General features: G+C 38.9%; 1 protein-coding gene across 5 annotated transcripts in view; it reads right to left on the bottom strand.

Annotated features, from left to right (window-relative positions):
* ADAM11 (ADAM metallopeptidase domain 11) overlaps positions 1-14,901 on the bottom strand; it is a 1,438,613-nt gene that overhangs the window by 955,079 nt on the left and 468,633 nt on the right. For all 5 annotated transcript variants that reach the window (XM_044055102.1, XM_044055103.1, XM_044055105.1 and 2 more), the window contains exon 6: positions 5,824-5,887. In XM_044055102.1, coding sequence (XP_043911037.1) covers positions 5,824-5,887 — 64 coding nt within the window. The remainder of the gene's footprint in view (positions 1-5,823; positions 5,888-14,901) is intronic.

Raw genomic sequence — 14,901 nt, 5'->3', positions numbered from 1 at the left:
CACTTCTGTATGCTTCACCAATTCTCACCAACCTTAAAAAGACAGATTTAATTAAACTTGAAACATGCTACAATAAAATAGCTAAATTTGCAACTGACTGCCCACATCATACCCACTACTGTCACTCCTTAAACAAACTGTACTGGTTAGAACTCCCACAACTTCTATCCTATAACCAATTAACCTTAGCACACAAACTAGTATATCAACCTGAAAAAAAAAACGCCCTTCTAAATATTCTCCAGCCCCATACCACAAACAGGAGTCTTCCCTCAACAAATAAATCTCTACTACAAGTGTTCAAATCCACTAATACGGCAGAGGACTCGCTATTTTCTCATCATGTAGCAACAAAGTGGAATTCACTACCTCACAGCATCAGAAAAAACACAAATACCAACCAATTCAAAAAGATTCTTAAACATTATCTTAATGACACCTGGCTTTGTTCTTGTACTACTCCAGGCTAACAAGATTTACTAGCTTCTGGTCATAACTGCTTCCCTGACCACCTCATAATCTATGCTCTCTCTCTGTCTCTCTCTCTCTCTCCGTCTCTCTCTCTCTCTCTCATGTCTAGATAATGTCTAACCTCATCTTTTTCTATCCAGTTTCCCCCTATAAACCCTTCCTCAGTTTACTTTGAGAAACTGCAATGTCTACACTACAATAACGAATTATATCAGATGACTCTATAATAAAAATGTCAGCTATAACAGCATAGAATGTAATTTCTGGTGTACTGTATGCCGTGTGTGTGTGTGTGTGCGTGTGTGTGTGTGTGTGTGTGTGTGTGTGTGTGTGTGTGTGTGTGTATACATATATATATATATATGTATATATATGTATATATATATATATATATATATATATATATACATACACATATATCTTGTATAATTTCTTCTATAGGTTTTTGTATAATCTCTGTATGTAGAGCTTTCCTCCTCGGGCCTCCACTGAAAATGGGTCTTATCCCAGTCAGACTTTCCCGGTAAACAAATGTAAATTAAATAAAATAAATAAATGATGAAATTCATGTATCACAAGGATTAATGTTCAAAGCCAATAAATGCATGAAGCATACTTGGGTTCTGTTAGGTGTGAACAAACCATATGACAAGTAATGTTTAGACTTACCTCATCAAACAAAAGTTGTGAAACATACTTCAGACACAGCACTAAAGATTCCTACCTCATAAGATACTAGACAGAACATGGAGTATTTAATTTGCACTGACTGATAACTCAAAGTATCCAGAGGCCATCAAACTAAATGATACCTCTTCACAAACTATCATCACATTTATGGAATCCATTTTATGCCAGGGTATCGCTGGCATACTCATCTCTGACAGTGGTCCACACTTTGTTATCCTAAAATATTACAGTAAACTCTTAGTTTATCAGAACTCAAGCAACCAGAACTCTCAAGCAACCAGAAAAAAAAATCGGAGAAATACAGTACAATTTTCATGTGTTGCACTTTCTATCCCCCCCCCCCCCGCAGAAACATACCTTATGTTTTTAGAGTTTTAGAGTTTTAAAAAGGAAGATAGGAATACATTCCCTCTCTCCCCATCCTAAGAACAAGTCAAACCAAACAAATAGTATAGGGTTCAGTACTAGTCAGGCCTATTTCCAGCATCTACCAATCCCCATGGGTGCTGGTTAACTGTGAGTTTACTGTATATATTTTCACAAAACTAGGGGTTTCAGCACATTACATCTTCATCAGTGTAATGCCCAAGTAACAATGGATGCCTGGACAGTGAAGAATATCACCTTAACACGTTGACAGTTCTAGACAAGATTGTTACTTGCTCTTTTTGAATACTGTTACTTGCTAACATGTTCTTTTCTACTTCACTCAGAGTAAATGCCATATATACAGCCTAACAGAAAGCTCAACGAAAAAGAGAAGCAACTCTACATCACAGCCAAAAACCTGCCTATGTTGACACTTGCAGGCATTGTTGGAATCCAAAATGCAAATCATAAAACACCCAGAAAAAAAACAGAAATCGGAAAACACACCAATGTCTTACATTGCTAAAACAAATGAGAATCTGACTTTAAGAAGCAGCTGAAAGTACCTGTAGAGAAATGATTGCTCTCATCACAATACAATGAAGTAACCAAGAAATACAAATTAGGAATAATAGTTTGAACCAATGTCCTGCCCGTCTAATACATATACTGTTCCTACCGAGTGTGTGCTAGCTGTTTGTTAGTAATTATGAAAATAAACATTCACTTTGAAAATTGTTACAGAACTGTAATTCTATGTGCTGTATATTATTTTCTGCTGCACTTCTGATGGCCGTATTCTTTGGAGGTGCTATCACTTGTCTCCTCTATTATTTTTGCTCCTTTAGACCTGAAATCAAAACAACTCATATCAGAGGTATTTGTGATGAACTTTTCTCCCAACAAGTTTTTTTTTTCAACAGTCATAATCAGCATGAATACTATTTTTAATAATCAGCTCCCCAGGGTACTTAAATAATGGGTGATATTTTGTAGCATTCTCACTTTTGTGACATCAAACTAAGGAACATTACATAGCCAACATCCAATCTGTCTTTAGGTTTGTGAGGCAAGAGAATTAACTAAGGATCTTTGTTTCCATGTGGCAATAAGCTACATTGGAGCATTACACAGAAACATGTTACACGCATCTAGTAGCTCCCACATTCACTGTACACATATGAGATATGGCCTTATCTTATCTGACCATGCAGTTACATACTGTCACTTCTTACACAACGGGTGGCTTACATCGTACTGCAACAGAACAACAGCTAATCTAAGGTACTCTTCAACCATATTTCTGTTTAATTGCACAACATTTTTGGGTGCAACACATTTGATTTCACTGGGGACAGCACAAGAAATCAGTGCTGTAAGGTAGACCTGTCATTCCCAAAATGTAGTTTGACAGAGTAGATGCCTCAAACATAAAATACACTTTACAGCCTTTAATAAAAATCTGTTGATCTGTTACTTAAAATAAAAATAAAAAGGAAACTACATGTTTCTGCTACCTTCAAGAATAATGGACTAAGATCTTTATTTTAAATTATCCTGCATACAGCTCACAGAAATTGGAAATTAAAGGGAGAATATACATAAACTATAACTGCAAGCAAATATAACAGTTTTGTTTATTATGTGAAACTCAAGTTATAAATGCCTTCATTCTCAGACTGGAAATCTAAGATACCAAACAGCAGTGTACCTTGTAATAACATAAACAGGCATCAACTGTCACATGGCCACGGCAGCTTTTCGTGACTGCAGTGATATATGACATTAGAGATACTGCTACCTAGGAAAAGGCAGGCGTTCCATTTCATTAGTTCGCTAATTACCTCAGGGTAAGTTACAGCTTCTGAAGGATGAATAACAGTGGGGGCCAGCACCTTTGGGGGAGAAGATCTTAGAAACTACAAACTGATCTCTGAAGACTTTACAACAGTCATAGGATCGGCAAGTTTCCAAAGACAGTCATTTAATACTGCTACTCAATATGATGCAAGTGAGTACTTGATCTCAGTCACATATTAAATCTGCATAGCTGGGTCACAGTTTCTAGAAAACTTCACATCAGTTGCAGTCACTATACTTCTTTTACTACAAGTCACTTCCATAAAACAGAAGGACTGCTTTGCAAGCACATGTCACCACAGTTCATTACAGAAAAACACATTCTTTCTATAGCTTGAATTTCTAATAACTTTGACAGCTGCGTTAAAGACTTTAGTAATAACAGATAACCAATGCCTACACATATCCTGTTGCCTTTATTTCTTCACTGATCACAGTATAATTACTGTCATGAATGTAATTACAAAAATGGTCTTCTAAGCCAGTTCCATGATACAGAAGGACAAAACCTTAACTGCAGCTCAAAATAGTTGTGTTTGATTAGCAATCCAGGCACAGGAAGCAGGGAGAAGGATGGGAGTAAGCTTCCAATGCTGGTTCACTCATCCTAGGACAGGGTGAGTAGCTTGGTCCACTGTCCTACTGAAATCAGGTGAAGGCACAGGGTCATGGCAGGTAGCAGTAAGAAAGGCCTGTGACATGCACATCTGCCAAGCAGTGCAGTGATGTGTGTCAGCTGGCACTAGGTGCATGCAAGGAAGTGTGCATGGGCCCACAGGGTCAACACTGTGAAATGGTTACCTCAGTCTGCAATTGAGGTTTATTTGGTGCAAAAAAAAAAAAGACACTACCCCCCCCCCCCCTTCACTGCTTGGTGACATTGCCTTGTTCTGCTCAGCTGTCAGCCCAGCACCAGCTGCTTAAAAGGCACAACATGTCCTTCCCTTGAATGGGATCTCTCCCATGAGGTGATGTTTTGTACAGAGGCACAGTTCAAAAGGGAATGAACAGACGTCAGAGTGGAATGTGGGGGGCCCTAATGTTGGCAGGCATGGAGGGCTGTGAAGCTCTTTGAGAAAATGGTCTTTTATCTGGACTAGTGGTGAAGGGGTAAGGAACAAATCTAAACTACTAATGACCCATATTTAGCTAGCAGACAGGTTACTAGAGGATTACTTGAAAGAAATGAGCATCAAAGGGCTAGCTGTCCTTCAGCATGAAGCAGTGACCACTGCCGTTACAGACGTATCCTGTAGTACAGGCCAGAGTGCAGGTCCAGACACAAAAAAGAGACAAGAACTTGCCAGATTTGCAGAATTGTTTGCTGTGTCATACAGCATATGTTACATAAGCTGACTTGCTTAGATGCCTTACATCTCAGTGTAAGTCCTTGTTCAGGGTAGGGGTTAGCATTACAAAAAATGAAGACTGTTATGTTTCCACATATGACCACCATGAAGGCCATCATATTACAGTCTCAGACACAATGGCCACCTGTGCTGAGCAGCCAAAAAGGCAGTTTCTCTGTGGGGAGGGAGAGCTCAGTCCACAATAGAATACAATGGGAAAGGTGACCACACGTGGATGCAAACTACTCAAATGGGAGGACAGAGAGTCAAAAGAAGCGTGCAATCAGTGGCAAGGAAAACGAAAATATATAATAATGTATTTTTGTACATTTGTGATTATTAGACTGTTCCAAAAGGTATAAATCTAGCATACTGAGAGTGCTACAATACAGAGAAGTTTTAGAAACACCAAAATGCTATATTTTCAGGAAGATGTTTTTAACAAAATGTGTATAGTGACCTTGTTTTCTGCCCTAAAGTAGTGCTGAAGAAAACCTATACTTTTAGCAGAAATGCTGTTACTCTAGGAGTAAGACATTGTAAAGTGACAGTCTTAAACACGCACCTCGAGTATTTCTGACATTCTCCTCTCACATTCAAAAGAGTTGAAACGGACGGTTATCAGAACAAATACAAATAAGGATTTGTTTCCAGTTATAGTCCATACACATGGGATGGCTGGCATTTCAGCTGCAGCATTGTTCATTTTGTGTACTGGATACGTGATGGGCTGTCATCATATCCAGTGACAAACATGCTACCACATTAGGCATCAGCAGATTCCTGAGTGCCTGGCACCTGGCAAACCCCCATACCAGGCAGCTGGGAACTTGGCCATGCAGCTCTGTGCAAGTCAGCATGAAACCTAGTTCCCAGATACTGGTACAACACTCAACTTCATAATGTCACTGGATTAAATAAATTGTTGCTAAATTTGCATTCGTAGACAGCTCTGCAGATATTAAGGAGATTATCTCTGAACTTCAGTGCACAGTTCTAAGCTTTTTCCAATGTATTTACTTGCTTTACACTTTCTATGACAACATTTTACACTAGATAGGACAATAAAAAATGTGTCATTTACCTCTTCACTGTCACTGGTAAGTGGTTTAATGATATATGTATATTTTCCAGTAGAGAAAACACCACTAGAAAAAAACAAATAAAAGCCAACAGTTAGTAGTGTTTGTCAGGATACCAAAATTACATACAAATATTAAATTACTGTTGCATCCTGGAATACTCCAATATGAATATTTAGTTACTATTGTTTTCCCAGAACACTACGTTACTACAATGCTCTCCAGGACTCTCTTAACGATACCAGAGTTACAATCACATACGTAGTTACTAGTGCTTACCACAATATACCTGTGTACAGTTATTATTGTTTTCTAAGACCATAATGTTGAACAGTAGCTAAAAAAAAAAAAAAGCAGAACATCGTCATGTGAAATGTTTCTAACCTCATTCATGACTTCAGCCATTTTCAACCAGATAGCAAAGAACACAACACAAGGAGAAAGAGTGACTGCCTAAAACAGATCTCAGGAACACAGGCGATAGCATTATCAGGCTACACTAGCATAATATTCAAGTCAGCATCAGGTTAATGAACTGACAGCCATGCAAGACAATGAGGATGTATGAATCCCTGTGGTTCATTGGTACAGAATGTAATAATAGGTTTGTGACCCTTTGATTCTGTCCTGCACTCTGTCCCAGTACAGTGATAACCATTCTCTGGTGCTCAGTGATCTTTATATATTCTGAACCCCAAATAAAACTACTCCATATCTCTTAACCTCTTAGCACAAGAAATCTGGACAAAAACTCAAATAATGGGGGGACAAAGCCCCCAAAATAGGGAGAGACAATACTGCTCTTATAGACTTAGTAAGTTGCTAGAATAACAGGATTTGTGTTAGCATGCATTTTGTAAAGAATATGAAGGCTAAAACTCAAATGTATCTCATTATTTAGTGACTTCAGTCCTTAGTGACTTGAAGCACAGACCAAAAGTATGGTGCAAAAATTTCGACATTCTGTGAAAATCTAGACAATTGAGAGGTACAGGCTATCATATTCTCCATTTCTCTGTCCCATTAAACAGACATTTTTCACTATGATTTTATATAGCTCCCTTTACCTGTATTTACTGACTTGACTAAAGCTATGCCATATTATTTCCTGTAAATCCACACCCTTCATACCAGTAAAATATAATCATTCTTGATGTCAAGGTATGTCCAAACTTGAGATAAACAGCAATTGTGCAAAACAAAATAATTCTCAAATATTCAACACATCTTAAAACCTTCAGCCCTTGATTACAGTTACATAAAACAACTGGTTTATATTTGGTTATAAGCCAGTCTCTAAGGTGTTGCCCAGTGTTTCGACCCACCACTGGACAAGTAATCAAAGAGCCTCTATTCTCACCACTGGCATCAGCGGGGGATGTACACTGGGAAGATAACAAGTGCGCAAACAGTATTTCTAATGCAGCGCTCTGCATGAAGTGCAATTTCCTTTAAGAGCACACAGAGACCACAGTCTGTCCGGGGTTGGTTTCCCCCTCTTTCTCCAGAACTCCAATAAGATTAGCCACTGGTACAGCTATAGAGCTGAGATCTCAGCTATGTGGCCAAGCCAAGACCTCCAACAACCTCTCTGTCCAACCAGTGCTTTGTGTCCCTGCTCAGGTAGCTGATACACTCACTATTTGAGGTTTGATTTACACACACATCTGGGAAAGGCTGGCACAGGTTTACTAGCTAAGTCCCCTTTTGCCCAGACTATAAAGTAGTTAACACTGCCACCAGCCAACTCCTTATCAGCTACTTTAAGGCCCTTAACAAAGGGCGCCCAATCTTACTGTGTAATATTAATATTAATACAAATGGTAGTTTGACCAAGGGCAAGGCTAAATATCTGTAGACAGATCAGCCACAATGAAAGGTTTAAATATATTTAATGATAAATAATAAAAGCACAATAAAATGCACAGTGACATCAGAGTTCAAAATCACAAGAAATATTTAAAACAACTTTGCAGGACAGTCTCAAATAAATAAATAAAAACAGCTAAACTAAGCTTTTCTATATTCCTGGCTATATCGAAGAGAATTGTACTGTTTCCTAGAAACTTAGTTCATCAAAGCAAGGCAGATGTGATGAATGGTTCTTGTCAGGTCCAAGACAGAATACAGAATGGCCTGTCTCTCTAAGAGACTCCTCAAATTAATATCTCAAATATTACTGCTCTGATAGCTTGCAGAATAAAATAATTTCTTGTCATTTGACTGTATCCCAGGTGAAACCTCCACTACTGAAAGCTTGGCAGTATTTAGCATCTACCTTTGAAAATACATAGACCTCAGATCTTTGTCAGATGCTGGAAGTCATAAAACAATTGCATTCCTTCATACTTTCAGAGGTAGTAATTATTTTGCTCTGAAGACAATACAAAAGCTTCTCAGCACAGGCTCTGTCTCTGGCTGCATTGAAAACTGAAAGATATCATCTTTTATTACATAGCCATAAAGTAATTTAATTTCAAGTTATTTTTCTGAAGTTAACCTCCTGTATTCCAGTTTCCACTATTAAAATATATACATTTAAGCAGTTACAATAGTGCATGTACATTTCTGTTCTATTCCAGTAGGTTAAACTGTAGTTACAGTTCAAACAGTACTTTGCAAAAGCCTTTTCAACACACATTTCTGTACCAGCAGTTTGACATACATGACTTACAATTATAATACATTTGTAACACAAGCATCTTATAAAAATCATGTTGATATTCACAGATGACATATAATTATTTACAAAATTCCAGATAACTGTGCTGGCAGTATCTCCTTTTGTGACACCTAGTAATACAAAATCATTTATTACTGACTCATTCCAATACACATTGCCTGATTACGTGCATTTTCAGGCAATGAATCCTTACAGACTAATGCCTATCCATGCCTGTAAATAGTGCAGAGGATCTTGTCACTGCATGTACCAACCATGATACTGACAGAGGGACTGAACTGACCACTAATGACTTGCAACTCAATGGTGCAAGCAGCTATGGAAAGAAGTAAGGTCATGCACCCAAGACAAATATTGCAAAGGTCAGATAAGCCACAGGCTTGTTGTACAAAAATATAGTGAATTATAGCAGCATGGGACACAAGCACACTTCAGGGAATGTTTTACTGATGAAGGAGTTATGGAGGGGAGGGGACAGATGCACGAGTAGATATCAGAGAGTTATTGATTTTACCAGACAAAAATATCCAGACAATTAGAACCATTTTCATTTAAGAAGGGCAGGTAATCAGTTAGTCAACAAAATCATAGAATGTGACAACTGTTCTTTGTCTTTATTTGCTAAAGGTGGGGCCTCTGGAATTTCAGTTGTCATTTGCTCCATTAAGCCATTTAGTAGCTATGATACTCTGATTGTCAGTTAAGTGACTGGTAAATGCACGGGCTGCGTGAAACATAAAGGTGTCCTGCTTTAACATTCTTTCTGTGGTAACAGCACTATGTGGACCAAACTCTGCTATTTTATCGCAATTCGTTAAACACAAACATATTGTGCTAACTCAGAATTCAGAACCTTGTAGTTCTCTCTGTACATGAGTGCCTGCACTTGGATTATCCAAACTGTTGTGCTTCACAGGCATCTTTCAACAAGACGTACTACAACATATCAAACTTACTGAATAAAAATGTGTATTTTTAAGACTATGAGACTAATTCAGAAAAGTTACTGCAAGATGTAAGGTTGGTATACACCACACGGTAACCATTTCTGATTCACAGAAAGAACTACCACAGTGAGATAACAGAATGATGTTTTGCAGCATGAAAGATGTGGAGCAGGAGATTATTTGATACCAGGGGTACAATATATAGTGATCCCTGAAAGCATATAAAAATATTCAAACCCTTGACACTCGCATATAGTATGTTAATCTTCTGCACCACCACTAGACAGCAGTGGGTACTTCTAAAAAAATACCTCAGGTCTTTGAAAACATGCACCCTTGATGCAAAAAGCCTTAACCCTCCATACTAACTGATCATTTAGGGTAATAAGGCATTTTTCCACTATAAGAAGTATGAAACTCTGCTACGTGCCATCACTGACTGAGTGCAAGGATTGTCTGATTTGCAAGGATAAGGACAAAAAGAAGAAGAGACGCTGGAGACATTTTGTCAACTCAAAGACAGATAAGAGGTATGTGTGTGCGTGTGTGTGTGTGTGTGTGTGTGTGTGTGTGTGTGTGTGTGTGTGTGTGTGTGTGTGTGTGTGTGTGTGTGTGTGTGTTCGCATTTTTGAATATGTGCATGTGTGTGCGAGTGTGAATGGGGGTGCCAAGGGATTAAGAACACAGCTGCAGCTACTGTAACCCCATTGAAGATGTAACAGAACATAAACCTAAGCCCCACTCTGGAGTTAGGCACTCTCTGGACAAAAATGTACTGTACAAGTATCAATGAGAATCTTTTCAAACACGTGGGTAGTCCAAGTAACTTCAGCCAACAAAAAGCCCACACTAGTGCTACTGCCAAAGAATCCACATTGAGGGTTAACAGAGACCATTAATCTTGGAAGGAAACTGCCACAAGGATGTATTACAGAAGAGCTTTATCACACTTAATGTCTCAGGAACAAGAAAGGCCAGAAGGAAGCTGTAATTTATTAGGTTACTGTAGACAGAGGCAGTTTACCTATTACTGCTGAGGTGTTTAGTATCGCATTCCATGGTTTGACAGCATGCCTTCTGGAAACCTTGGCGCAGGTTGGTAAGCATATATTCCTTTTTGTTGCTTTTTACCTTTACACCTACTGACCATCAGCATTCCTCTGTTGTTCCTCTCATCTATTCATTCCCATCACCCTAGACCTCTGCACCCTATGTCATCCGCACTACGGGGATTCACATCCTCCACCAGATACCTGGGTAGTGGCACCCATTCCTTTTGGTAACCCAGAGCTACGGGCAAGAGCTAAACATGGGGAGGACCATCATCCAGGAGGCTATAGATAGTGGTTAGAGCTTTCCCTTGGCCTATCTGAATCATCATGGTAACTCAGTACACTTATCCCACAATTTCAGCCTAGTGGAAGTGTACGCAATCTGTACACTTCCCAGTGGTGAATACAACAAATCACCACATTACTTCATGAGTGAGAACATCACTGTCCATTTTTGCCATGAATGTCTTGGCACATAGGGAATATTTTGTGTCATTAGTGCAACATGTTAAGTTGCCATTCCTTTACCGATGGGCAAGCTAGTGTCAGCTGCTCATTCCCAGGCACCCTTGCTTGCTACTCTAGCATCCCAGTCACTAATTAATCTCAGGTCACACAGATCACAGTTAGACTTTATCTCCCTTTGTGTCACAGAAATGGCTAAGGTAACCATATGTGTGTCTGCATGTGGGTGTGTGAGTATTGGTATCATCATCGTCAGCCCCCTTTTTCTTATTATTCTTACATGGGGTCAGGGTATCATGTTAACAGTCGCCAACTCTCTCGATTCAGTGCCACAATCTTGCCTTCTTCAACACTCATGCCTGATTCTCACAGATCTTCTTTCACACAATCCATCCACCTTTTTGCTGGACATCCTGACTTCCTCTTACCTTCTTCCTGTCTGTCCCAAATCTTCCTCACCAGATTGTCTTCTGCTTTTCTGCACGTGTCCAAACCACCGTAATCTGTTCTCTTTGATCTTTTCTGCAATTGGAGCTAATTTGGCTTCTGCTCTTATGTCCTCATTTCTTCATCTGTCCCACAGTGTGCATCCTACCACCCTTCTCAGGCATTTCATTTCTATCAACTCAAGCTTCTTCAACTCTTCTGCCTTTTCTGCCCAGGTGTCTGTACCATGCAGTAGAACAGGTCACACCACTGTCTTGTACACCTTAATTGTCAGCATCTTTGGCATTCTTCTGTCACAGACTACACCTAACAGTTTATGCCAGTTGGCTGCAGCCCCTCTGATTCTAGCTTTGACCTCTTCAATCAGACTTCCCTTCTCCTCAACCACCCCTCCCAGATACTTGAAGCTGTTTACCTGTTTCACTATCTTCCCTTCTATCTCTATTCTCAGCTTCTTCTGATTTCCCCAGTTTGCTGCCATTACTACCGTCTTATCTGTGCTTAGTTTTATCCTATGTGCCTTCAGATTTGCATTCCATTCTCCTATCCTTTGGTGAAGTTCTAGATCAGAGTTTGCCTGTAATGCCACATCATCTGCATACAGCAACTTTGTTTATCTGTATCCTCTGACCTGTTTGCTAATGTAGTCCATCACCAGTATGAACAGCAGTGGGCTCAGAGTTGAACCCTGGTGTACACCCACTGCCACTGGGAACCCCTCTGCGAGGCTGAACACTGTTTGTACTTGAGTCGTTGGGTCCTTATACATTGCCTGCACTAACTCTACCAATGTTTCTGGGACTTCAAACCACCGCAGTACCTTGTCATATGCTTTCTCCAAGTCTAGGAATGCCCACATTAGACTGTCTCCTCATCTCTAGCTTCTTCACAAGTATCTGTCTCACTGCAAACATCAGGTCAATTGTGCTGCATCCTGATTTGAATCCGAACTGCTCATCTCCCATCTTACATTCTATTGCTATGAGTATATGTTTATCAATCACCCTGTCCAGAACTTTCATGCAATGTGATAGCAGTATGATGCCTCTGTACTGCCCACAGTTGTGGATGTCCCCTTTGTTCTTGTGCACTGGCATGAGTATGCTTATTCTCCAGTCATTTGGGATATGTCTTTCTCTCCACACTGCTATTAGTACCCTCAGGAGCCATTTCTCCCCTATCTCACCAGCATCTTTATCATATCTGGGTATATCCATGTGTATGTGTGTGTGCATGTGTGTGTGTGTGTGTGTGTGTGTGTGTGTGTGTGTGTGTGTGTGTGTGTGTGTGTGTGTGTGTGTGTGTGTGTGTGTCTGGAGTCTGCGCCTTTTCAAAAAGTAGATCCAGGAGTATTATAAAGCACTCTACAGTACTGTTTAACCTTGATGCAAGGATGTCATATGTGAACCAAAATAAGAATGTGCACATCGTGAAACAGTATGAGATTTTTAAGAACAGACACTTAGCAGAGCATAAAAAGGATGTATCCAAGCATTCCATCCACTACAGATAAGACTTCAAATTAAGATCCAGTACTTTTTTCCCTGTTAGTAGAATGCGAAGTATTCTGGTATTCAGTCTGTAGGAAATGTTCCAGCTAAATCCATATATTCTCTTATTTCCCTCTTAAACTGTCATAGAACCAGTGCAGAAGCTAAAATAGAATCACAACATTCTTCTCTGCCTACTTGTGGAAAGCAGAGCACTATGGGATATATGTTCCATGACAGAACTAACTCCAGTATCTTCCATTCGGCCTTTTTCTAACTAAACTGCTGGGACATACATTCTGCGTAAAGGATTCTATAAATGTGTCTTTTTTGCCTCCTGTACTCAATGTATTTTGGAAAACAGCCAGAATAACAGGTGCTACATGAATTCTGGGACAGTATTATACTTTTGAAATATAGTTTAATCACTGTTACATAACTCCTTAAATTATGTTCTTTCCTCTCTCTCTCTCTCTCTCTCTCACTCTCTCTTTTTCTCTCTCATAATTTGTAAAGCACTGTAAAATGTTAATTGCACAACTGATAATTTAACAGCAAGGTTTATTTAAAAAATTAAGATAGATAAAATAGCATGCATCATTTACAATATTTATTTATAGGAATATTGTATGCCTACTCTTCTTTTTTTCATCTTATTTCAGGAACTGAAGAAACTTCTAGAGATTAGTATGAAAAAAAACAGTATTACAGACTGGCTAATAACCTCCCATTTACTTCCATTCCTGTTCATTTCTTGCCTTTTCTGAAATAAAACAAAAAAGTGCATGGAGCTCAGAACCCTAAATGTTATAATACATTTAATGTATTGTGGTGAAATGTGTGAATGTTATTTATTTATTTATTTTTATTTATTTTACATTTGTTAACCAGGCTAGTCTAACTGGATATATTTCCATTTTCAGTAGAGGCCCGGGGAGAAAAGCTCCGGAATTATGGAGGTGAACTTAGTTCTCCAGAAAAAGGGAAAATAAAGGGTCAAGATGGAGGAAAAAGCGAGCCTTCCAGAGGCGACTACCTTCAAATATACTGGCAAATTACTGACAGCAATACACCTAGGAGAACATAACAGAGGAATGACTCAAAAAAAAAAAAACCACATTAGCAAATTTCAAACACACTTCAAAATTCAGAAATACTGAAAAACGGAAATATTCATTATCACAGTACTGTGCAAAACTACAGCAAAGTGAAAAAAAATAAATAAATAATGACTATAATTATGCAGAAGGGCTTCACTCCTTTCCCATGCATTCTCTGATGTGGAGGGGTTGTGTTCTTTATACCCACCAATAACTATATATACTAAGTCTAAGTTCGAGCACATGCAGAATTAAATGGTGCTGCGGTAGTGTTATCGCCTCATAGCAAGACGTTGTACCGTTCGATTCTCAGCTAGAGTGTCTTCTGTGTGGAGGCATACGTGAATGGGGCGTGCCTTCATTGAAGGTTGTGCGTCTGGGCTGGTAACCCGTTACGTAAAAATCCGCTACCAATCATTAGCGGACCGGAGTTCCGCTGTGGCAATCCCTAACCGGGAAAAGCCGAAAGACACAAACAAACTTGGTTCTACCACAAATATATATATATATTTAATCATGCTGTTGATTACAGAAAACAGTAGTAAACTGACTTACATTGAAACAGTTCATTACTGCCCATGTCTTTGCCCCTGAATCTCCGTTATTTTTAGGCTTTGACAAACAATGTTAGTTTATGTTAGTGGACAAACTCAGTAAATTAACAGTGAAATATAGACTACATTTTAATCTACTTTTATTTAACAAAGACTATATCAAAGAAGTTGAGTAGCTGTGTATTAAATGAGAAACATTAAGTTTCAGCACAAATCTATGAGCAGATTACAATATTAGGTTTCGTGCTAGAACATACAAGTTAAAGTTCTCTTCAGTATTTTCTATATTTGATGTCTGCAGATTTCACATATACACATTTTTAGTATTTTGTGTTCTGATTA

Source organism: Protopterus annectens, chromosome 13.part0 (assembly GCF_019279795.1).
Source record: "Protopterus annectens isolate FY-2018-M chromosome 13.part0, PAN1.0, whole genome shotgun sequence".
NCBI lineage: Eukaryota > Metazoa > Chordata > Ceratodontiformes > Protopteridae > Protopterus > Protopterus annectens.
Note: the sequence above shows the minus strand (reverse complement) of the source record. Positions and strands in the feature narration are given on the sequence as shown.